This window comes from Spodoptera frugiperda, chromosome 23, assembly GCF_023101765.2.
Source record: "Spodoptera frugiperda isolate SF20-4 chromosome 23, AGI-APGP_CSIRO_Sfru_2.0, whole genome shotgun sequence".
NCBI lineage: Eukaryota > Metazoa > Arthropoda > Insecta > Lepidoptera > Noctuidae > Spodoptera > Spodoptera frugiperda.
In genome coordinates, this window is record NC_064234.1 from 14293939 (window position 1) to 14321148 (window position 27210).

At 38.9% G+C, this 27210-nt stretch overlaps 1 protein-coding gene across 25 annotated transcripts in view; it reads left to right on the forward strand.

The window, feature by feature from the left end:
- The window catches only part of LOC118266783 (rho GTPase-activating protein 23), a 358039-nt gene that overhangs the window by 264481 nt on the left and 66348 nt on the right, over positions 1-27210 (forward strand). For 7 of the 25 annotated variants that reach the window (XM_050703129.1, XM_050703143.1, XM_050703119.1 and 4 more), the window contains 13 exons: positions 4317-4496; positions 4910-5173; positions 5418-5662; positions 5780-6337; positions 6595-6803; positions 7452-7556; positions 7804-7887; positions 8752-8943; positions 9585-9638; positions 9714-9825; positions 10265-10351; positions 11425-11530; positions 12251-12334. In XM_050703129.1, the coding sequence (XP_050559086.1) occupies positions 4317-4496; positions 4910-5173; positions 5418-5662; positions 5780-6337; positions 6595-6803; positions 7452-7556; positions 7804-7887; positions 8752-8943; positions 9585-9638; positions 9714-9825; positions 10265-10351; positions 11425-11530; positions 12251-12334 (2280 nt within the window). The remainder of the gene's footprint in view (positions 1-4316; positions 4497-4909; positions 5174-5417; positions 5663-5779; positions 6338-6594; positions 6804-7451; positions 7557-7803; positions 7888-8751; positions 8944-9584; positions 9639-9713; positions 9826-10264; positions 10352-11424; positions 11531-12250; positions 12335-27210) is intronic. The other 18 variants (XM_050703122.1, XM_050703142.1, XM_050703123.1 and 15 more) reach the window with 17 other exon arrangements.

Consider the following 27210-nt stretch of genomic DNA (forward strand, 5'->3'; position numbering starts at 1 on the left):
CGCGACATCTTTCGGTGGGACTCGTCCATGGTTCGATGCCGACTGCAGACGTGCTGAAGCGCGAAAGCATGCGGCATACTTGGCATGGGCGGATGCCAGGCGTCGTAAGGCTGACGACACTCTTCAGAGGAAGAGAGCCTATAACAGGGCTGCCAAGTCATGCAAAAAGGCATTACGGATGGCCCGGTTCAACCACATTGGCCGAATAGGGAACAAACTGGCTTCTTATCCAGCGGGTAGTAAAGCATTCTGGTCCCTGGCCAAGGCGGTTGAATCGAACTTCTGCCGCCCTTCACTCCCACCTCTCCTGGGGCCTAACGGGACGCTGGCACACACCGCGGTAGAGAAGGCAAACCTGTTTGCTTCTCTATTTGCGGAATCTTCACGTCTTGATACTGGTGGCGCTATACCTCCTTCTCTAAATAACGTATGCGAGACGAAAATGTCGAAAATTCGCATCCGACAGAAGGAGGTGTATAAGACGTTGCGTAATCTCGACGTGAACAAGGCCAGTGGCCCCGACGGAATCCCGGCCGTGGTTTTAAAAACCTGTGCGCCTGAGTTGTCTCCAATCCTGACACGCCTGTTTCGACTTTCCTTGGAGACTGGTCAAGTGCCGGTTGCATGGAAGCTGGCCAACGTGCAGCCTGTGCCCAAAAAAGGTAGTCGTGCCGACCCTAACAATTACCGACCAATCTCGGTCACGTCCATACTCTGTAAGAGTATGGAACGTGTACTTAACAACAGGCTCCTGGCATACCTTGAAGGTAACGACCTCCTCAGCGATCAGCAGTATGGGTTTCGCCGCAACCGATCCACTGGGGACCTTCTTGCGTATGCCACCCACATTTGGAGCGAGGCCATCGAGAAGCACGGGGAGGCAATAGCGGTCTCTCTCGATATATCGAAGGCCTTTGACAGGGTTTGGCACGACAGCCTTATCGGCAAGCTTCCTGCATATGGACTTCCCGCTGATATGTGCAGATGGATTGCAGACTTCCTGAGGGATCGGTCAATTCGAGTAGTCATAGATGGCTGCTCGTCTGACCAATTTGGTATCAACGCCGGAGTCCCTCAGGGGTCAGTACTTTCAGCAACGCTCTTTTTGCTGCACATCAACGACCTGCTTAAGCCCGGTATCTTTGGGTATGCAGATGACAGCACAGTTGTTGAAAGGTATGTGTCCGATGCGCGGACTAGCGGAACACAGATCCAGTCTCTAAGAGAATCCATGGTCGAACGGTTGAACTCGTCCTTGAAGGCGGTCTCCGATTGGGGTGACGCCAACTTGGTCAGGTTCAACGCTACCAAAACCCAGGCGTGTCTATTCTCTGCCAAACGGAGTCAATTTCCGCTGGCTCCTACTTTCCGAAATGTATCCGTTCCAATATCGGATCATCTAGAGCTTCTTGGCGTAACTCTATCGCCAACGCTAAACTTCGGCTCTTATATAGAGTCGAAGGCGCATCTGGCTGGTAGGAAGTTGGGTATCCTCTCGAAGGTGAGACGGTACTTCACACCAAAACAACTGCTGAGCCTGTACCAAGCGCAGGTTCGGTCATGTATGGAGTACTGTTCTCACCTTTGGGACGGCTCGGCTGAATACCAGCTGGATGCGCTCGAACACATTGAAAGGCGTGCCAAGAAGCTCATCAACGATGATGCGCTTGTGGAGGCCCGGCTTCAAAGCCTTGAACACAGGCGCAAGGTCGCAAGCCTTTCCGTTTTTTACCGGATACATTTCGGAGAGTGTGCGGGGGAATTGCACAACTTGATTCCCCTAGTCCTTTTCATCATCGAACCACAAGACAATCGGCGAGGCGTCACCGCTTCATGGTAGATATCCCACCCACTCGCACGAAGCGCTTCGCTTCAAGCTTCCTTGTGCGAACTGCTAGGGAGTGGAACTCCTTGCCGGAGTCTGTGTTTCCTGATGGGTATAACCTGGGTGTCTTCAAGGCCCGAGTGAATAGGTTGCTTATGGGCAGACGTGCTCCACCGTAGGCCGCATCATCACTTACCATCAGGTGAGATAGCGGTCAAACGTCGACCCATTAAATGTAAAAAAAAAAAAAAAAAAAACGCCACGCCACGGTAGTGTATTTCTGCCTTTAGAAGTCGTTGCCTTCTAGAGACAGAATTTTGACACCTAGGCTATTGAGACTCGCTGTTAATGACTACTCGAAAGTTTCTGCTGTGACGTTTATTGGCGGAGATTAATCTATTTAGATTTATAGTTTTAGTTTTTGCTAAGTAGTGTTGATGACTAGACAAAACTTATGAATATTAAGGGTGACTTTAGTTCATTCACGGATAGAGAATACCGTTTTAGGCTGGTATCAGGGCAATAACTATTTGAAAACACATTGACTACTCTTTAGCATTGTGTATAATAAACCTGTAACTGTTTTACCAACTGTCATCAAAAACAAAAGACACTCATCGGTACACGTAATTTAGAACATAATTTAACCACTTAATGTAATCAAGTACTCTTTTAATACTACGCGTCAACTTGACAGCTCTTGTCTTTGAACAAATCCGGAAGGGTAACAACAATCTGGTCGGGTAATGACGACTCCCCTGCTGATACCCGACACCATAGAAGCGGGGCTTCTTTTTAGTCTTCCATAATTTAAAACACACCGCAAGCTGTGGTCAAGTGATTCCGACATAAGACTACCTAAGTAGGTAATGAGTTGAATTTGAGGTTTAGAATGTCTAATTAGTTTACGAAAGCCCTGATGTGGCAAGCCCAAAAGACATGTAATTGGAATATACATTGGTTTCCTTTGCAAACACTTTTTAGATATAAGATTTATATCTAAAAAGTGTTTAAACTCCCTCTGTGTTCGAAAATAGTTATAACTTCGTATAAATTTCTAGAGCTTTTGCAATTAGCGCTCTTTGTAAAACATGAACCTTTTAATCGGTTTATGACAAACGATGGATTATGAGGACCATAGTCCAGTACTAGACTGTCACCTCCTGTTGAAGTTGTTTCACTATCCTTACCAGTACTTTTTATCCACTATATGCCTCTCGTATAACCTGCCACTGAGCTCGAACCCTTTAAAGTTTAATGAAATGTATCAATGCTATTGCAAATAAACTAGACCCTTCTACATAACCAATTAACCGACTCAATAAATCAGGAAGGTGCGTCAGGAATCAGGTTCGTGATCCTGTACACACGATCCCTGATAATCCGAGTAACATGACACGCGAGGCGCGACGAGGCTTCTTACACTGACTCAGTGCGACACGTGTACTTTTACGTCACAACTCATTAATTTGTTGAGGCGTACACTGGAAAATATTTGCTTTGACTATTTTGTAGGGTTAAGATTTAAAACGTAACCTTTTTAATCGTATCACCCGGTAAACGAGCAGACGGACCACCTGATGGTAAGCCATCGCTGCCGCCCATTGACACTCGAAACACCAGAGGCGTTACGTTGCGTTGCCGGCCTTTTGCGGGTTAGGAATTTAAGGGTTGTTGGGGAATCGGGGATTGGATTGGTATGATTGGGATAATCGACTTTAAACAATAATTGACAATGTTTTTTTTGAGTTAGCAATATTTTTGTTAGTGATGTAGTGTGCAATATGCCCAGACAAGATGGTGCCAGATAGGGTTTTCTTTTTTTACATGAGCCACCTTATGCTAATATTCTTCTTCAAAATAAAAAAGGCTACGGTCAAATAATCACCACACCTACCCAATAACTTCTGCTAATTCCCGTCCCGCCTCTACACTAACTACCACACTTGCACAAACGCTAAGCAAACTTACTTACACTATACTAAAGCCTGATTTACGTCGAATGTTCACAATATAATCAGTTAGAGGTTGGTTTCACTAAGGATTTGCATCATTTTCTCCGTGATTATCATAGAAGTGGTGTCGGTAACGAGGTGTAGGTTGTCATCAAATGCAGCTAACGAACGTCTGAATGCTGCACAGTGCATATTGAGGCGGGTTCCCAACACGTCCCTAATAGCATGAATTATGAATATTGTTGCACTAAGCTCCTGCGTTTTGGTTACTTGCGTACTGGAGGTGAATGGTCATAACGGATAATGGGTTGAAAAAGCTTTGATTACGTGTGTAGATAGGTGTTTTGATAGTTATTTCTGATGTTCTTTTTTCTGATTATCTCCAATTTAATACTTAGTGATGTTTTCAGTGGTTTTTTTAATTATTATAAAATTTTATTTATGTCTTCCGTTACGACTGAATAAAACTATTGATCTAGACCTTCTCTTTAACTAATTGGCAACTCTTTCTAACTTGAATATTTTTCTATTTCCAGCCCCAACCGTTAGCGCAAGCGCCACTGGCGCTGCCGCCTCCGACCGCTGCGCCCGCGCCGCCAGCCGCGCACGCGTCGGCCCCGCGCACCATCGTCATCCAGCGCCCCGACGCGCGGCACGGCTTCGGCTTTACGCTCAGACATCTTGTAGTGTATCCGCCGGACTCGTTACAGGTGGGTGTGAGTACAAATTTTCATTTATTTTTTTCATTTAAGTCATGCCTTAACTAAAAAACAAAGTTTCCTGCATGCGATAATATTGCATGCGCAAATCAATCGCACTTGTGATGCCGTAGTGTATATCAAGATAAGGCAACCACTTCAAAGATTATACATGAATATGCGATCTTTAAACAAGAAGTAAAGAATACCTACAGGTACTAGTGGTACAAGTAGTAAGACGTAGAAACATACGTACATTACAAAATTTAGGTAGTTCACATTATTCCAAATGCAGTTACTTTCATCCCTGTAAACAAGAAACTGTTTGAACTACTTTTAAATTGCAAATTATACGAGTATTTTTTTTTTAGTGTAGCATGTTGGAGCCTTTGTTCAGTTACATGATAGTGATCATTGTATAATGATTCCAGGATCTATACGAAGATGCGCGCCACCTGGCGGTGGGCGCGGTGGGTGCGCCAATGGACACGATCTTCGTAAGGTCGGTGAGGCCGGGCGGGCCGGCGGCAGCGGCCGGATTGCGCGCCGGCGACCGGGTGCTAGCCGTCAACGGCGAGCCGGTCGCTTGCGGCCGGTCCCGGGCGCCGTACGCCAGGGTCGTGCAACTGGCGCAACGGGAGCCAAGAATATTGAGGCTGACTGTCGTGCCTAGGGACCACGATTTATTGCAAAGGGTGAGTAGATTTAGCTAATTTATTTATTCATCTAAAATATTTGTCGTTTACTACAATACTACATGCGTAAATTAATAAACATTATCAGTTCTATCAAGACACTTCACTTATCAACGATGCTTCAAATCCAATCTTCTACGTATTAGGTGTAGACTTTTCCGCAATCGTTCAGTCACACTCAGACAGAAAGCAACCGTTGCTCTACCCTTCCTGTACTATTTGCTAACTTGATTCCTTTCTGCAGTATTTCAGCGAAGCAGCTTACAACCCAGAAACAAACCAGCGCCCGCTAGACATGCCAGCGCCAGTCACAGAACACGAGTCGCGATTGTTCGACGCCTACCGGAGGCCTAGGGCTGCGCTGCCGGCCCCCCAGGCACCAGCTCGACATCGCGAAGACCCAGAGTACGCCAGTGTGGCGTCCCTGGCACCCTCTAGGTATGACGCCTCGCGTCTACCTGGATCACCGCATTATCTAATGCATGATGGGTAAGATCATTTTGATACTTATCGTCCAAGTCAGTAAGCTCCTGAAAGATGAACTCCTGAAGAAATGGAGGAATCTGTCCTACAAATAATTATGTTATAAACGCATGTTTTTCGCAGCAGACGGGAGTCGGATACTTCACTGCCATCATCGGCGACAGAGAGCAAAGACAGCCTGGGATCCTTCGACTCGAACTCCACCCTGACAGGGCGAGAGCTGGACGACTCGATAATCCTATCGCGAATACGAAAAAGTCTTGAACAGAAGGAGGCGTTCCTCCGACGGCCGAGTCAGCCCACCGGGTGGGTCACACCCGATGCCCCACCTCCCATTAAGCAGAAAGAGTTCTACGCCAGGCCTCAGAAGCTGCAGAAGCCAGCGTGGCCACCTCCCGCGGCGTCTCCCCCCCTCGCCGCGTCACCACCCCCTCAAGCTCCACCACAGAACCAGGACAGAAAAGAAGAATGTTCTGCAAGTGTCGACAGTGGCACTTACAGCGGCTATGGTGAAGTGAATGGAGCTCAAACCGACAAGAACAAGCCGAAACAGGACAAGAGTCAGTTCGTGTCGACGCTGTCGAAGATACAGGAGACGGCGCCCAGCATTCAGAGCACGAATGTGGGAACTGTCAGTAATGGAGCCACGGAGAATAAGGATGATCCTAACCAGGAGAACAAGTAAGTGTCCCACTTAGTTGTATACAATAGTCGAGATATAAGCAGTGCCTCTCGGTGCTGATTCCTGAAACCCAGATTCCTGAAACCTGATTCCAGAAACTTTGAAAATTTTGATAATCGAAATTTTAAATAAGAACATGTTATCAACTAGTCAGTATTTCTTAATATTCTCCCTTCCACCTTTTTCTCTTAATCAACGATGTGATCCTCTGAAGACCGTTGATTAGCATTAATCATAACATAATTCTCTTCCCCAGATACCCAGTCCCCGAGCTGCAGCTAGTAACAGCCCGGACGCGGCAGCTAGAAGAGGCGCGCGGCGGGTGGTCGCGGCGCGAGGTGGCGCGCAGCGAGCTGGCGCGGCTCAGCACCACGCGACTGGAGCCCAGCGTCGCGCTGCGCAGGAAGGAGTTCGAGACCCGCGCTGCCAGGAGGGAGGCGCGCTCTCTGGATGTGCAGCCTCAAGGTAAAGTTCCTATCTTATTTTTGTATTATTTTTAGTACATTGGCGCCAGTTGTACCCATTTGTTTCCAGTACCCGTCTAAGGTGGTTAAGTTCCGCGTCAATGTACTGGGGATCACACAGGTTCAGTGCCCGGTTGATTAAAGTATGGGGAACAGAGGCAAGGCTGTACATTTGAGATTGTAGTTTATCAAGCAGATCTACCATACATAGGATCATGTTGATGAATGACTGGCATTGTTTAATAGAAAGCAAATACTTACTTAAATTTTTTACCCTGCTACTACTTTTGTTCAGTGGTAACGGGGGGGTCTACTCTAATTCAACGAAAAACGAAATTTCGTCCGAAACTTCGCAGATTGCATACTACAATTCTATTTATTGCGAACTTTTGTGAACAAAAATGAACGAATGAAATGAAGATTAATAAATAGGTTTTGATATGAAATTAAAAATAAAGCTTTATTTCAAGTAATTCTATTAGTAAATCAATAAAACCTACGGCCGAAGATTAAACGAAACTTCGGATTCGAGAACCGGAGCAGGCCCCCAGGTGACCTCGGTTTCTATTACCGAGTCAAGTTAGGTTTTAAATGAATTTACTTGGATCTCTGTTATAATGGAACTATAATGTCATGTTTTTTTTTTCAGAACTAGAACACGAGTCACCACTAGGCGGCAGCTTATCAGGCAACCAGCTGATGATCACCGGCAGCAAACACTTACATTGCCCACCGCCAGACGGATATGTGCCCGGTACGAAATCAACTCTATTCCTTTCTAGTTAAAGCTTATTTTCCAATGACAAATTGTTTTAAAAACTCTGATTACCTAAGTGAGCATTATAGGAAAATGAACTTTGTTTGCTTGATTTATAAGTTCCTTATTCTAAGTCTAGTATTCAGATAATGTGGTTCATTGAAAATTAAACTTTATTCACTTTAAATTAACGTTTCTTATCTAATAAATATGGAAATAATTGATTAATTTTACTTTTCTTCAGCAGAAACAGAAAAGGTTCAAATGCGAACAAGGTCGAATAGTACCGGAAGTGATGGATTACCCATTAGAAGACATCATGCCACAGGTAACATATTTATCGATATACTCACTTAAACACATCACTAGTAGGATTTCACATCACTACACATTCACAATAGTGCGTATGTGGGCGGAAAGTTTCATAAATCGTTATTCTTATTGATATTAGTTGTCTATAATAATTTAGGTTTTGAAAAATAATAAGTAAGTACTTATTTAATTTCATTTTTCATATTAAGCAAATCATAACTTACAACTAAAAATAAGCTTTTGTGTTGTCCTTTCACTTCATTTAAATAAATATCAATTTCAATAACATAATAACAAAATAAAGAGGACGATGTTATTCGATTAGTTTCGAGCCACGAAGGGACCCATAATCATAAGAATCATATACGAAAATGGACGCAGTGGATTATTATTTTTGGGCTAAAATGTAAATGTTCTCAATTTATGAACTTTCCGTCCTCAATGCAATGTTTTTATCACATACATACATGCAGTACACTCATGACACTAATGTTTTTCGAACAAATTGCGACTCTCTAGTCTGTAGCTTTGGGCTTATTGGTTGGCGACCGCTTATTCACAATATCTTTTATTTGAATGCAATCATACAATCTTTGTCTTATACATAATTATCTTGTCTACTTGTAACTTGATTCATTCTAGTTTCAACTTTATATCTTAAAAATATTTTTTATTCATTCACTTTTTAAATCTTTTCTTTATATTCTTAATGCTATTTATCAAATAAAAAAAACTAGAAATATATTAATTGGAACAAAACGCGCATTCGAATAAAACCGCGGAACAATCGCTTGAAGCCAACGCTGACCAATGAGAAGGCTAGGCCACACACACACTTACACAGCTTCGCACGCGTCTAATGGCACCGTTCCGCCCCAAGATGGCAGTCACGCGAAGCGACGAATGGGCCTGAACAAGGAACAGATGGAGGCGATGAACCGCGTGTCGCTGGCCGCCGTCAACGGCGACCGCGCGCGGCCCACGCAGCTCAGCCTGGCGCCGCCCGCGCCCGACTCCTCGGCCTCGGCCGCCACCTCGCCGTCGCCGACGCCTAGCACGCCCGCCGACTCAGGTCCCGCGAGACACGCCTCGTCTTTCCGAATGCTCGTCCCCTCCCCAACCTGCCTGCCGTCCGCCACGTCGCGCTGCATGTGCAACTAGACCGCCACAGATACTCCACAGATACTTGATGGCCTGTTCGTTACCCAGCACCTTGTTCTACTCCAAGTTACACAAACACCTGTACCGTATACCTGGTTGACGAATTGTGCAAGTCGAGCATCTGTGTGCTAACCAATCTGTGGCTTTGTTGACGTCACAAGTTTGTAGTTTTCTCTACAAACTTGAGGCGTTACCGCTGCCGGATTTGCCTGTTACTTAAATGCCGTAATGCATCGCGATATTCAGCAATAATTTGCTCTGATTTTCTGCTCGAATACTAATATTTCGATTAACAACCAACCCACGTTCATGTGATGACCATTCAGGCTTCAGAACAGTGTCGGTGTCTACTGTCATTGTTTTGAGACGAGGGAGGAGGCGATTCGAACTAATCCTGTCTTCTCTACTAAACGTTTCCAAGGAATGCTGTGTGCTTATAGGTGTGCTACTAATGCAGAACTAACCGTCGTGGTCATTCGATGTCTAATATACTAATATACGTGGTACCCTTCCATAAAGAACGTCCTCTGACTAAATATTTTGTTTGCACAGGTTTTGCCGATGATTTGGTGACTAGAAGACAAAAGAAAGATGCTCAACTTGGTGGTCAGTATCCAATGAACCATTTATTTATTAAATAACAAATAATTCTTCGACTAATAATTATATTTCCCTTTCAAGCAGAAGAAGAACGTGCCATGCGAAGGGTTTCCTACTTGAAAGCTACATGGGGAGACCGACTGCACCTGGACAGCGACGTGGAACCAGAGAATGACCCACAGGGCCTCAGAGGGTATGTACTCCATCACCATTACCCTGCTAGTCATAAGTATTTTCACTACAACAATATACATAGAAACCTCTCATTTGTTTTGTCACCTTAAGCTTTTGTTCTGGAACAATTATTATTTTGCAGTTTTACTTTGAACAGATTTTGTGAAGTGACATACACAAATGAAACATTGTTGTCTTGTATTAGACCTGTCCAGTGTCCAGTAGTACCCAGTAGTTAACTACCGTATATACTTGTCAGATAACATTTGTGATTAGCACCAAGTGTTACACCTCTTCTTACTGTCACTGTGTCATAGAAATGTTGTAGATAGACGATTGTTGCTACGACCTGTATGTAGCGAATAGTAAGTAACAATATGATGTACCTAACATAGAGTGGGTTCAATTGGTAATGTGAAATTGTACTAACGGGGTATGTGATTGGGTTCAAAACGCAGACTGCGAAAGTGGCGCCCCCCTCGGTTCACGGATGACATAACTCCGCTGCTGCGAATATTCGACCCGCAAGCTGTCCTCCCCGCGCGGTACGTCGTCCCACCAATAGATGGCGCTTTGCAATGTGTGCGAATAGTTACACGAATGCGTTCATAGATAGCGCCGCTAGTAGCCAAATTAAAATGGAACTTAATTTTCGATGTTTTAATGTAAAGTATTGAATTAAAATTGCATTGCACTGCTTGTTCATAATTAAATACATAATGAAATACATTGGTAAGTACAGAATGTCACGAGATAATGACGCCATACAATAACGAAGTTAATTTACCAACATTTTTAAAAACGATCATCCGCAAAACGATTTTTAAATTAACTTGTTTGGGGAGAGCTTTGTAAATATCGTATTCGGTGGAACGGACGTCGATATTGTTTCTAAAATAACTGGAAAATGCATGGAGATACGTTTTTCTACATTTGATGTGTTGCATGCTCGATGTTCAAGTTCAATGTTGCCTTATGTACTCGTATGTACGTAATATTCAATGTCTGAATGTATATACGGCATGTTTGTGTTATTTTTTCGTTGTTTATTATATAGGTATTTTTATTTATTTGTAATGTAAGTATATAAAGTAGCTGTTTGCTACGTGATATTGTTGGTACAGTATGATTTTCAAATGGTTTGTGTATATCAAAAGCAGTCTTACAACCCACAAAAAATAGTATTGTAATTACTAGAAGAAGTAAATTAGCTTCTAAGATTATTTCGCCAAAAAATGATAGCTTTTAATATACTCTAAGCATTAAAAATATAATGAAGAGAGTTTTTTTTTTTATATTATAACTACCGTAGGACATTAAATTATTTATTTTGTACAGTTAACTTACATAACTGTTTCACGAGGTAACTCGATTAGTTTCGAGCCACGAGAGGAGCCATAATCATTTGCAGCAACTTGACTATGGGCCCCGGACAGGGCGTGAAACTATTCGAAATACCTCGTCGACCAATTACATTAGTAAATCGTACTATAAGATTAATTTTGTGCATCTACGAAAGTAAGTCTTACTGTAAGATTAATTTTGTGCATCTAGAAAACGAGTTAGGTCTAAAGTTCTTTCTAGAATATTCTTACTAATACTGTGTTTTGTTATTTAGCACTACGAAGAAGGGAGAAGAAGAGATAGCAGAGAATGCAGTGGAGGCCACAGAGGGAGACGTGCAGGGCAATGTGCAGATCAAAATGGTGGTCAGTAATGGAAAGGTGTGTATCACATCAAGCTACCCCCCTCACTGTAATAGATTTTTTACTTTGTAGCTTGAGTGATTAAGTTCACAATTGAATAAATAACTTTGATAGATAAGAGTAGTGTGTTGTGCTGTGGGCTCTAGTAAATTGAAAGATTATCGAAATTTTTAATTGAATATTAATAAATTATATCTAATAGCTGACACCTATAAATGTTCTTAAAAGATTTCTTACTGTTTTGTTAAGCCCAGTGTTGTTAATTCACCTAATGTTGTTTAGAAATTCGAATCATCCAGATACCAATTATTTATTGAAATATGCTTTATCAAAATGACGTCTCAGCACCAGTCCTAATTTGCCTCTAATATCTATGTAGAATGAAACATCAATTTCACCTTCAAAGCAAGCTGTATTTTCTAAACTAACTTTAATGGAAGTTATCAGAATTGTACCTATAGAGGCTTTAGAGAACAGAGCAGCATATCTCCCGCCATTATGGAGCCCGTATCTTAATTATTGCACTTCCTAGTAAGCGGTGCTCTAAAACCTGGTTTGTCTATCGTTCGACTAGAATAAATGGACTACAATTCAATGGAGTAGGATCTTTATAGTGGGTTTCCTATTTTATTGTTATAAAGAAACATATACGCATTTTTTTCACATTTCTCCACACGGCAATAATTATAATCTACTGCAACGTTTTTGGGGCAAAAAAATATATTTTGTCTGCAACAGCGCGCGAGTGACAGATCTTGGAAGCAGGTGTGGGCAGTGCTGCACGGGACCAAGCTGTACCTGTACCGACACCATCCTAGTCAGGTAAGTGATCTCTATAAGCTACCTAATCCTAAATTAATTATTATGTTATCGGCTTACTCACGTAACTGTTTGACGAAGAACTCTACTAGTTTCAAGCCATGCTAGAGGCTCATATTCATGAGCAGCATTCCGCGACAAACGACGCGGCGATTGTCGCACTGCTACTACCGAATCCTTATAAAATTTTCAGGACGACGATTTTTATAACGTTTTATGTTAATTGGTAGCAATAAACACACTTACTTCTATGATACTTAAAGTTATTAAGACTTAATATTTTTTGCAAACATTAATCAAGTTATAACGAAAAACGGTTAGAAACAAAACAACTAAAGGCAAATGCCTTGCAACGAACCTTCGGCCTCCATTTCTCAAGGAAACTTTGCTATGGCAATATCTAAAAAGGTCGGAAAAATCCTTTTACGGTGAGGCCAAACACATGTGGTGTGATGGAAGCTCCGGCGGAAGGTTCTATTTGTATGCGGCCTTGGAGCTCGCTGCGATCAATGACGTATACTTCTCTCAAAGTGTACCTTTTTGCTGGCCAACAGTGTACCGTCTGCACGTGTGCTAGGGCTGGCAACGTCTAGGTTAGAGAAATTATAATTAAATAAGAGACTTCCAAATAGGCCTGTTCGTCGTTAGGTTCCTGTGCCTATAAGTAAAATATACTTTAAGTTGAACAAAAACTTAACGAGAGCGCGTTCGCCGCCCGGTGCGAATGAACCAACCAGAGTGCTGAACACGCTCTCGGTTCTATCGTACTAAGTGCCCTCTGTGCCTATAAATATAAAATATACTTTGAATACCAATTAATCATAATTCAGCCAACATAAGCAAGTAACCTTGCTCAAATTGTACGGCTTAGATTTTGATACCGTTGACGTTTTGTATTTTGGTTCCATCTTAATTTTTCAGACGTCACAAATTCAAGAAGGATATCGTTTAACATGTCCAATCCATAAACACAAACACAATTATCTGGACTAACATAGGTATACAAGAAAATAAAATTTCAATTTATAATTCAATATTCTAAATATTCTACTATCTACTACTGACAACCCTATCAGAGTCTACACTCCAGTGCAAATATTTTGAACACTGAGGTAATGGAATATTGTTTTACACGGAATGGTTTTTTGTTTTGTTTTGTTATTGTCTACCCATATATTATTGTTTGCTTACGGCACGAGCTACACAAATATCGTTACGGGCGCTAAAATACCCCGTGTTTATAAAATATTCATATTTCGACAGGTTAATGGGTAACTATTAGGTTATTGTTATGTGAAAGAGCTTTAAATATAGTACTTTTTATTTGATGCTTGAAACTGATGTGTGTATACGACGAGGATCTATTAATAAAAAAGCCGTTTAGGAAAAACAAAATTTTCTAAACTATTTTGTTAGTCTTTCTCTTACAGCTATTATAATGCCGTATTTGTAAAAAGTGTTCAAATTAGCTCAAAGAGAATAATGCACTTTTTGGCCTACCTACTGGGCCTATTTTGCTCATATTTCGTATATACCAAATATGTGGTTTAATTTAAGTCATAAGAGGTACCATACGATATATCATAAACAATATGTATGTGTACAGTATACACATAACTAAACAATACAAGTCTCCCGCCATTAAATCGCAATTACAGTCCCCACCTTCCACATTATAAACCAACCGATATCCTAATCCCAATTAAGCCTATACCTAATCTTAATTACTAATTGAGATACCCGTATAAGTAACACATTATGAATTCTAGAGATGTCTCTGTTATCTTCAAGATAAACTATCGACTTCCTGTCGCGCGCCATAAGCGCGTGCGCACCTGGCTTCATTGTTCAAATTTCGAACGACAGTTTAGGGTTGCCAGCGTCTTAATTATGGAATTAATTTGTTTAGTGTGGTTCGTTATATGGTTGGGTGACGTCTCATGGTATGTTTTTCTTTTGTACAAATGTGTTGTATACGACTGTATGTTTTTTTAACTAAGATTCGGTAATCACTTACAATTAGCGGATAGACGCTTAATATTTAAATAAACACGTAATGTTTGTACATTTTTGTTGTCAAACACACAATTTCACCCCCTTTTCGTTGAAATGTTAATAAAATTCAACCTATATTGATATTAATTGAAGCATAATGCCATTCAACCCTTGATAATAGTATCTTACGCCCGCACCTCCGCAAGCGAAGCGTGGAAGTAACGGAAACTACTGACCCACGTGATCAAAGGCGGAACCACAGCTGTCACGGAATTAACATATCTGCTGCTTTCTTAATTATGGACATAATTCCGTGAACAACACAGCTGTCCGTGTCGCGTGCTCTTTGGCTCAGGATTATTGTTTACATGTCATTATTTACAGGGTTAAAATAACTAAAGGGTAGAATATGTTTGTCAATGACGATTTGACAAATAAAATGACTTTATTTTGCGTACCGTATAAACTGTAATGAAACATTTTAGCACATCATATTTTCAATCTCGATGATTTCGTTTCTTAACTAAATAAAGCACCTATTCTGAGAAAACATCTGTTTTAAATAAGTATATTTGAGAGATTAACCGCTGACTGAATGACAAACTGTTACCCCAAAGAATAGGCTTTGTTACAATACGAACAACTGACATTATAAACACTTAAATATGAAAGTATGTACGTTTGTACGTAATCCGGAAATCACAACTCACTTCACTTCAACTTAACAACTGTTTTAATAATAAAAGGTGTCACACTCCCACTCACACACTCAGATACGCATATAACGTCAAAATTCTGACAATATCACAGCGTAAGACACAAACTCCGGCGCACATCCCAATACAATTTCAACTTTTACATCTTAAGAATAAAGTTGACTATCTATAAATGCGATTTCTCAGTTTCGTGTAGCTTGATGTGCTCTTAAACAATGAAGGTTTAAAAGAACGTCACTCATTCACAGTAAGCGTAATAAATTTATAAAATGACGTATATTTGGCATGCTCCAATATTTGTGGCCTTAAGTGTACATGTCATGTGTCGACGTGTATTTATGTCGTACTCTGACCATTAATTCTCATGTTAATCAGGTCTCTTAGATATAGCTGAAGTCGCCTTTATTCTTGAAATACATGTATGATTGTAGGTCTATATGTTATTTCGTTTGAACTCTAAAATAATCCGTCCTTGGCATGCGAATGAAGTTAGTCTCCTTATTTTGTGTTCTTGGATATTGTTTATAACTTTCATGATAATATGTTGAAAAAAGTTAGTCTTAGGCACAAAGACATTTTACTTTTTATGCTTGACTGTTAGAGAATTTCTAAGGCATTTTTTTAAGGGGGAAAATCATCCAATGACTTCTCGCCTTGGGCGAGACGAGAGAATAGGAGTGTCAGCTCTTACTGTTTAAAAACCACCCCGTTCCTATTCTTGCTTTTCGAGCCGGAGCCCCGTAAACCCGCTGGGTAGTCCGCAGCTCCGGATTCATAAAGCATTAGGTTCTAGTAAAACAAATGTTTCTAGTTTATTTAAATAAATGCGTCTTGATCAAAAGATTCCAATGCAACCACCATTTCCTTGCAAGTACGCCTAACAATTTATTATTGACATTACTTACTCATTTCTAAGTAAAATAAACTAAACATTAGTTTTATACCTATTCCATATTTAGCTGGTAGCTTACTGATCCTTATGCATTAGGAAATAGAGGTTATTTTTCCTTTTTCTAAGGAGCTTTCACGGAAGACATTCAGCGAATGTAGATTTAGATATTCTGAGAAGTGTCGCCTTTATATTGTACAGTTTATTAATAATATATTATGGCTGCTGCGGAAATCCCATGTTCATGTAAATATATATGAGACGAATACCTTAATCTTCAATGGTTTTAAATTCTTAAGTAGGAATGCAGTAGAAGAAATTACGAAACATCTTAGTATCATTTTTGGGAAAAACAATCTAGATTTTAAGACATTATACGTATAAAAATATCTTCTTTCTGATGCTAAACGATGTTTAAATAAACATAATTGACTTCTAAAGTACGTTTGTCACGTAAAAAATTAATACGGAGTATGTAAAACAAGTCTAATTAGTAGCCATGTTGTTCTAATTAACGCAAAAAACGCGAGTTTGGTGTTCTTAATTCGTGTGTTATTATAACATTATTAATTTGTATAACTTAATTGGCCTTGTCCTATAACATGAACAAGATTACATAGGTATGAGCACGAACAAATTTGGGGCCAATTTTGACCTAGACAAATATTTTATATCGAAAATAACAATTAATTATTATGTTATCGGCTTACTCACGTAACTTTTTGATGAGGAACTCGACTAGTTTCAAGCCATGCTAGAGGCTCATATTCATGAGCAGCATTCCGCGACACACGACGCGGCGATTGTCGCGCTGCTACTGCTCAATTAATTTAGTGTCTCAGGAAAGTTGTAATAAAAAAAATACAATTCTTTACATATGTTTTGATAAGATAAGTCAACACAATTTGATTTTGACCTAAAACATTTCTATTATGACACCGACACACATGACCTACACTCACGCCTTTATCAAGACATATAATTTTTTCGACAAAAGGGCGCACAATTTTGCGCTCCAGTTCATTTCTCACAAAAATCCAGATTTATTACTAGCCTCCAATTCTTATTCGAAATGTGTAATAAAGGAAATGTCAGATGTTTTGTGTCACGCTAGATGACAACCTCCTTCCTTGACCTAATTGTCAAAATGACAGAAAAAAGCGCGCCAAATGGGGCATAGAGAATAGAGACGGACCAGACATAGACAAATTTTGTTGATTTATAATTCTAATTCCAACACATGGCAACGATTTGTTAGGACTTAGTTTTTGACTAATTTTAATTAGATATGTATGTATGTATGTCTGTGTGAAAAAATAATGAGGACAAGTCTAGTTTGATTAGATTAAAACCATCTGTGTTTAATGAAAACAGTTCTTTATTGTGATTAGTAAAATCATTTTATGAAAACTTGTTGAAGCGATGAAATCTAGTTCAAAGTCATTCCCCGGCATTAATATGATATGCGTAAAGTCTTGTAAAATATCTCGATTATTTTGTTAATAAATATAAGTGAAAATTTAATGCGGACTATCTAGCGGGTTTACCGGGGCTCCGGCTCAAAGAGCAGGAGTAGGTACGGGGTGGTTTTTAATCAGTAAGAATCTGATACCTCGCCTAAGGCGGGAAAGTCATTGGATGATTTGCCCTCATAAAACATCTCTTCTAGATGTTTATAGATTTTGATGATGCGAACTATAAGAGAAAAATAATATAAAATATTTATTTTTATCTATGTTTCACTATACACATAGCTACGTGACTCCAACCACATCTATTATCGACCCTGAAATAGCTGGAATAATAGACATTCAAGAAGATAACCGAAATAAAATGATTTTACGACACTTTGAGTATTGGGCTTTCCCAACTAATAAAATCTTAAGAGTTTTTCTTGGAAAAGTCGTTATTAAAAGCGATATGTCCACAAAATCATCTTGTAACTTTTTGAAAATCAACTGGATTTAAAACTAATTTAGTGCAGAAAGAAACAATCCGTTTTATGCTAAAACCCTTTCATGAAACTATTCTACTTAATCCAATGGCGTTTGTTTCTAAAAATCGAACTGACGTAAGACCTAGATCCTAAACTCACAATGCAAATTGAAGGTTCAAAGAAAACAAAGAAACCTTTCTTACATCAAACCTTCATACGATATCAGATAACCTATTCTATAAATATTTTCTGCCACAACTAAGTTTAGTAGAAAATGTCTCAAACTAGATTATAATAAGCAAAGGTGTGAAGGATGCTACACGCCTCAAAGCCTGTTAATAACAACGTGTGATCAGAATAACAAGTAACGTAACACCATGTTTTACAATTTATGAAGTATTATGGCCGCATTTAACATAACCAAAGTATTGATTAAGCGCACTTAGCACGCCGATACTAAATCAATGGAACAAAACATTGATTATCATAAAACCGTGCGCTAAATGTACCAAATACATATTTATGAAGTTAACACCCAACGAAAATGCAAGAAGTTGCATACAAATGTAATCAGATCAATGTCGGGCGACGCCACTATTCTGACACCAGATAAATATTTATGAAAAAAATACCGAAATTATAATTTGTTTTCGCGTTTCAATCACTCATATTTTAGGAATGCTTTTCATTCGAGTGAGCGAGCCGAATGTTTTGTTTTTGTCAGTCTTGTAACGGAAAAAAAAGTCAAACAGAATCCACAATAAGATCTCTTTAAGATCGTTTCTGGGAGATCAACTTACCAATTCTAAAACTTTTATCCATTTTCAATTATGTCCATTCAGAATAGGTCCTCCTACTTATAATAACGTATAGTTCCATAAATCGAGAAGGCTTGTTATCTCGGTGTTGCCACCCACACCTAGTGTTGCCCGTCCTGCCCTGGATAAATGCGATCGCCCGGAGGAAGAATGCTAATTTGAAACAAGAGGATACAGTCATGGCGTCGGGCCCATTATTTACGCAAAACAACTTGTAGATTTTTGTCGTTTCCGTTCGGACAGGAAATTGGGATTTAGTCAAGTCATACAATATTCATGGATTAGTTTTGGCTTTCTGATGTACGACAGTTACATGTCTTATCGTGTTTTTATTTAATTTAAGATTAACTCCGAAAATGTCTCGGATTACTTTTAAGCACCCAAAATAATTAGTCAGCTATATTACCACTTACTTAGCAGGTAATAATGAATTCGTCAATAAAAATAAAAGCCGTGTTTGGCTATGTTCACATTTTTTAGCTGCCCATAAAAAAATATTCCATACATCTTACACTAACGAGCCTGCCCAAGGTCAGCGGCGCACACCCTCGGGCATTTTCTTAACACGTCAGAATTAATTTATGAAAATTGCTATCGATGCCGCCATGTTTATTACAATGGTTTGGCGGGAACTCAAGTATTTTTCATTATGGTAATGCTCTAGATTATAGACAGCTGACAGACTAGATTAGGCTTTTTAAAGATAGATATTCAGTTGTGAGTGGATGCATAAATCCTTTTTCGCCTCGCACGAGTAAGCGAGCTTTATCTATTTTTTTCTGTGACCGATTATAGATTAGGTAGGATGTCTATTTTCATTGCTGCGTCGTATTCACGGCTTGATATTTATTAAGGCTACTGAACAGAGGATCCTGTAGCTATTTGCAGTCGAGTAAAATGTTACTGTATTTTTCCATTATGATATTAACTTATCTAGAAAATAGCAATGCTGAGCTCCATTTTAATCCCTTTATTAAGTATGAAGACGTCTCTATTTATTTAACTGTAAAAGAAACCACAATTTCTTTACAATATGGTTGCTTTAAATAGACTTTCAATGTCTATCAACAAAACAAAAGACAGCTGACATACTGACAAGCCATATAATGGAAGCCTACACTTATCGTGGATGCATAAAGTAATGGATTGCGCGCACGCAATCAGTGATCGATCGGGAGACGTATTCGCGATCCTGCGCCTGAGCATCCGATCACACGATAAAAGCACCACAGACGATGAATTACATGTGACTTCGTAATTGAACACCTTTGGTATTTGATTAATTCTTTTGTAAAATTCACAATTTGGTTCCATATTTTCATTTAGCGCTTATAAACACGCGCTCAAAATGTGTTCATCAACATTTCGACTTTGTAAGTATCTAGTTCAAAAAAAGCTAGGAATTATGCCTGCGTATTAGAAACACCTCTTGTTGTTAAGAAAACTAAAATGTACTACTATAAATACAATACTCCATTCATGTTTCAGGAAATAACACGCATGATTTGCGTAATTTATTACGGTGTGTAGCAAATATTACTACAAAGGTCTTTATCTAAATTATGACAAATATGAGGAAGCTGACAAAAGAAGTAATTCGACTGTGTAAAATTACAATTTACATACAAATTCTCATTCATTGTCTCAAAACATTCCCTTCTGAGATTGTGTTTGTGAGCCAATTGTGTGTAATCTAAAACCTTAATGTTATTATCACTGCTTAAGAAAACAAGGTGTATTTCATTTAATTGTTTTATTTCGGAACTGAAAGTGGTATGTCAAAGATTTGGAGTATGCTTTTGTTATTTAATTGACTGCGAAACAGAGAGGTTTTATTTAGACAATTAATTTATGTACGACTTAAATACGTACATATTTAAGTAGATATATTATTCGGTTAAAGCTTCTTAATGTGCTTAAGAATAGATTTTTTATGTACTTTCGTATTCCATGCGTTTCATACTTTAAGACTATAAAGTTTTCATAAAATCGATTCAGCAGTTTTCAAGATTACAACCAATCATCACTAAACAATAAAAGTCAGTTTATAATTAACCTTTAATTACATCGAGTTATTATTATCATGATCTTCTTGGATATTCTTATAAAGGCGAGAGGTGCGCAGGCGTCGACTAAATGGCTTTGCGTCGGGTCAATGCTGGGCAGGTGTTGTACTATTGTTCCAAGCTAGGGTTATCACTTATTGATTAACAAACAAATACATTTTAATATTTGCCTGCCTAGTTTGACTGCAACCAGCAACCTGATGATCTTGCCTAGCAGTAGGAAACATTACACTTTGTTGTTGTGAAGTTATGAAAAAGATTTCTCAACTTCTTCAATCTTTTGCCAGTCTGACTGCATTAAGTGTTCCAGTATTTTCGGTTATCGAAAATGTCTCAGTAATAGCACAGAGTTTGGAATGGGACCTATTGAAGTACAGGCAAAATACTAATATTGTGAATTACTAAGGAATCGCGATGGGTTAAAGTTTGTATTAAAGCTATAAATTATGTTGGCAATATGAGTGGGTGCCGATCGTAATGTTTTACGGTCTATATTAAATTGCTTGCGAGAGTATTAAAAAGTTAATTTCTGCAATGAAACCGATGTTATTCGTTTATGCATGCGGCGTGAAATTAGAAAGATTCTGATCGTTTTTTATTTGGAATAACTTTTTCTAGACTCGTCGCTTTAAGACAATATTTCCAGGTTTTCTTAACTTAACATCTATTGCAATCTTCTCTCTTATCTAAATTATTAAGTGACTGTTTGACAGACAGACATCGCACAGCCCAAAGTACTGGTCGTAGAGAGCTAAAATTTGGCATGTATGTTCGTTGAGAGTTAGAATAGCAATGAGATAGGATTTCCCTGAACTCTAAAAGACCTGGAAAAAATGGGAATCACCTATTAGTGTATACGAAGTCGCTGGCAGAAGCGAGTATGTTTATTAACTCAATTAAAGATATCCTGTAGTTTGCTAACCCTGCCAGCCTACACACCAATGTCAAATGATCAGGTGCAAGGAATTTTGGCGTAGGTATTCGGTGTAAACCTCGGCTCGACAGAAATAAACATCTTTTGTTATAATTGCTCGCCATTGTCCCAATGCAACGCACAAATAAACATGTTCAAAATAAACCGCAATTAAATCCAGACACTAAAATTACAAATGGCTGACTTGAAAATAGAAATACTGATGTTAATGTTTCTGTTATGATATAATGCACGGGTTGTGCCTATGCGCTTTAATATCATACAACGCTATTTCAGTTAAATGTGTTAATTTCATGTTTCTTGGAATACAGGACGTTGAAGTGTATGAACAATTATATGTATAAAGCAGGCAATGATTTACAATACTTGATAGTTTAAAGTTCTCTTTTCAACAACTTTTTACAACAGCTCATGCTCATTCTCACTCGTCTTTGGTCAAGATTATACTCACAACCAATGACATAGTGGACCGCAATCGAGCTTACATCGAATGTTTTGAATCGACAATAACAGAATAGCCTAACTGGATTGAAAACAGTAGGTATATGAATACAGTTTCTCAACTAGGTACACAAACCAACTCTATTAACGTTTTCTCGTGTCTCCGGCGAGTATTTTCCCAGGCAATAATTTGCGACATTTTATCTTTTAATTAGAATCCAGACGGGTCTGTAAGGAAGTCGCAGTGGACACTAACTGTCCTCAGTGGACGTCGACTTGACGGGCCCCGAGTGGCCCGACCGAGCACCGAGTCAAGTGCTTCTAGCGGCGGGACGAGTAGTTATTTATAAACATGTTCGACCTTCGAGAACCGTCACAACACATTTTATTCATTTGTTGTTGAAAAGCATGAATAATACTCGTAACGACTATCGTAGGCGTCATTCATTCCCTTGTCGACAGACTTCTACTGACAACCCCTTAAAAGTCCATTGAACCCTACGCAACAGTAAATATGAAACAAGTGGAAAGCAATCATCAACTGGGAGCTTTTATTAAGTCACGAGTTACGATTGCTCTTTGGTGCTAAACTTGTTTGTGTTTATGTCTCGATTTTCGACACAGGAAGGCCCTTAACCCCAAAGTTCGCGGAACTCCCGTGTAGAACTTGCGCCTTAAAGTTTCACTTTCTAACTACGTACGGTTCATGGCACAGCGAGTTTAATTAACTTCGGGTATTAATTTCTTCGTGTCGCTGGTTATGTATCGATAATTGCCAAATTAAACGTAATCAGCATAAACTCGCATGTCGATAGCCAATGACGTGAATTGTCCATATTTTAGCGTCAGGCAGTGCTGCTCAATTAACTGTCGTCGGTGGTCAAATTGCTTTATTTACATGAGAGTCGGTTGGTCTGACAAGCCGCCGCGGCTCGCAGCCTGTTGGTTCCGACTTCCTACCGGGCCAATTATGAAAATAAACAATAATCACTTCCTACGGCGCTGAGCCAGGTCGTCAAGTCCTGTCGGCAACTCTGTGCTTAATTTGAGGGCGGCGTTGTCACGAATTTGCGTAATCGAACGACGTGTGTGGCTGCGAGACGGCGGCTCCATATTGGGAGAGGACAGGGACCGCACGCCGAGAACTGACCAAAAATTACCGCGTGACCATCACCTGAAATCGACACTTTATCTATCAAAAATTATAGTGTTTTTTTTTAATTAAAAAGCACCTCGTAGACCTATGTATGTAAATGTACTTGAATATGCAAAATTATTACCTAAGTACATGACATTTTTCTAAAGTACAGTCTGTGACATTGGGTAGATGTAAAAAAATAGAAAAATAATCCAGTATGTTACTCCTCGTTTATCTATTAACATTTTCTCGACATCAAAACATAAAACCTATGTTCCTTCATATAAAACTGGCAATAAAATCATCCTTACGCACTGTAAACAGGGTGTGTCTTCTCCGTTTTAAGTCATGAAGAAAAATCGTCCACATATTTCCCTGAGCGTGAAGGCAGCCAATTTGTAAGCGCTAACCATGCGTTTAAATCATTCGTCTCTTGAAGCCGAAAGGACAGGAAGTGCTACGTCAAATATCTGACAAACTGCCATTAATTCACCATCCCTTATTCGCACACAACGTAATACGCTTCAAGCCTCCCAAGGTTGTAGACAGAACGACCTAGTTCTAAACTTAGACTTTATTCTATGTCCTAATTAGGGCTTGACATTTTCATTAAGAATTCTGTTTATTTAGGAATAGAACAAATAGAAACAATATTGACGCTGTCTGACCTAAATCTGAAATTGACGGACGGAATTACCGAAGTGTAACTAAGCAGCTTTCAGCTAATAAAGGAATCTCCAGACTAGAAGGTTGAAGTCTAATTTTACTCATATTTTGTTGACTCAAACAGCGACACGAGTATTGCATCACATGTGAACTTGACCCACGCGGGTTATGTAAGAGTTCACCTCAAAACAATGAAACACGCGACCGAATGCCAATGTTGGGGCGTCAGCTCCCGAACCAAAGCGCCGTCAACGCCTAGCAATTAATAATCGTGGAACAACAACAAAAATAATTACGAAACTCTAAGGTATTTGGGGTGCACTAATCCAGGGTTGTCCTAGAAACGCTACGTGTATCTCAAAGTGATCGGTTAATCTCCCAAAATGGGTTCGCGAAATCATCTGGGAAGCCTGTTTCTATCGCCCTAGATACCGTAATCTATTATGTAATTTAAAGGAACTTATTTTCTTTTGCGGTTATTTATGTCACTGCGTTGTGGGATCGAAAACACGATTATAAAGCTTCGGAACACGTTTCTCGTTGAAATATGGTTTTATTTTGATTGTTGTAAAAATATTCCTTTTATATTAACTTTGTTTTTCTTGTAAGAAACGCACGAGGCGTATAAGGATGTAAACATTTGATATTTATACCTACTTACATACTTATTTTGTCGTCCCCATTAACATTCTTGAAAATTCTGAGTCAGAAAAAAATGTGCGCAACAGTGAACTACTTTAACTCCATAATTTCGTGTGCAATTATAAAATACGTTTTTAATTAATCTGCTTCAAATCGTTCTGGAAATTAAATAGGGACGTATATTTAGCTGACAGTTCCGTGCCCACGCAGATTAATTTGTAATTATAAGTAAACAACTGTCATTTTAGGTGAGAAAAACCTTTGTGTAATATGGACAATATTGTTTCATATGGTTCATTAACCACCTTTACAAAGATTCCACCTCATTATTACGAAATCATGAACTCGTAAAAAAGCCTTCAAAAGCAAATTGTTTAGTGGTTTGTAAGAATAACACAAAATCGGTTGTAGCCAAGCCAATTTCGAAACAAAGCGTAAATAATCTCAGACACTCGTATTTTCTTCTCTATGTGCCTTCGGAAGCCTAAACAAATACTTAAACACCGACAGACATTTGGCATGCCGAACGCATCAAAATGGCGAACTCGTATTTCACTCATTACCTAAGTATATTGGATTGAAGTTAAACACGCCATAAATAAATCTTCGGCGATTCCATTAACAATATTATCGACTTTATTGTTTATCCTATAAAGCTCGTTTTAATAAAATCTGAGTGCGTAATTGCGCGGAGTATTCACTGAGTGGCCTATTTGCATTTAACGATTTAATCGGTCAATTAGAATCGATTTAAATCGATAGTTTATCTTGTAAAAATCAGTCAACAATAGCGAAAGCATTCGAGATATTTGGCAGCAGATCTGTTTATCACATTCCTTGGTTTGCATGGTTTCCATAGAATTGGTAACAGGAAAATAACTTTAGACATATCTACGAAGGATCAGATATTAATATCAATGTTGTATTTATTTGAGAACACGCCATTATCCTTGTGTAAACAACATTTGAAGTGCTTTTGAGAATATTATTCTCGTAACGATTTCGATCTCATAACCGGGACTCCGAAATCACTTCCGATGGTACAGAACACCATTCATAAATTGTGTTTTCATGTACATGTGATAGTTTGAAATTAAAATAAATTGCGGAGAACGGAACTAGATTTTTTGCATCGTAAATCGTTTAATAGTATATAGAATTATGTTGGAAAATATAATGTGTTGTAAAAGACAGGAACAGCCGCGGTTTTTGGCTGTTGGTGGGAAACTCGCGAACGTCTGTTACACACACTCGTGTAATACAATGGATAGTAACATTTTTTAACGGAATTTCCTTGGAATTTTGTCTATTTAGGCCAACACATAATAAAACTATTAAATAATTGTTTACTAAAGATTTCTTCTACTTTTAAGTATGTGTATGTTATAAAACAATTATTATATTACGTCGTTCTAATTTTTTTCTTATGATTTTCAGTCTGTTTGTAGTAGATCAAGTTCTCATGATGTGTTTATCTATGTAGTTAATTAAAATAAGTTCATATTTCATTAAAATCATTTCTGTTTTGATTGCAGGCTTAATTAGATTCCTAAACAACTTTAAAAACTTTCATCAATAATCGTATTAGAAAGAAAATGGCGTCACGTGCCCCAATTAGCTGAGCAGCGAACAAAACAAAAATATTTTCCACAAAATTCCAGAATGACTAATCATTACCCAATATGAGAATGGTTAACACGTAATTATTGTATCTACAGCAGACTTCGAGAGCATGTAGGCCACACCCACATATCACAAATCCCGACATTCATTAACTTCCCCTCAATCTTTCCAGAACACGGCTTACTTCTGTCACCAAACCATTTGTCTTGACTTCTCTAGAAGTTACGTCAATATACATCATGATTTCATAGTCCTAGAACGATAGTACAAGGAGTAATAAATACATTACCAGTGAAAACGGGAAATAGGAATAACTTCGCGCCATTTTCTGTTCTGACAGCTGTCATCTGTCATAAAAATTGGGCATAGATCAAGACATGTTTTTTTAGAATAAGTGTTGCAAACAATTAGAAGAAAATTCACAATAATTTGAAAGTGAGAGATGTAATGTTCTTATTTAAACTGATTGTACTAGTATTGTACTGGCTGTATTCAGTACACGATCCATTCATTTAGTCCAAGGACAGATAAAATGGCACAGATGATAAATGTCATAACTTTTCCTGTGATTAATCAGTTTCACTGATATTCTCATTAATTCTTATCTGTGATATCCCTAATCTCATGTGATCCCCTACAATTATGGCATTTTTCAAAGTGTGACTCAGATTTTTTTAATATTCTGATTCATTTTTACGGTTACATGAATGCAATGATTCATATAGATACTTGCACTAACGTTAATTAATACTACACCTATATGTATATGTATGTATTGATAGACAGACAGAGATAGTACATATGTTATCGCTTTTGTTAAACTTTTCACTCGGTACATTTACCTATTAGGAAGGTGGCGAACACATTGCCCTAGGTCGATCGTAAAACTAAGTCGTAATATGACAATACAATGGTATTATATTTATAAAAGCCAAATAATGGGTACTTTCTTTAAAAAAGAAAAGTCTGCTGTCATAAGAAAGTGAAGAGATAAGTGGCTCTAATATTTGTTCCT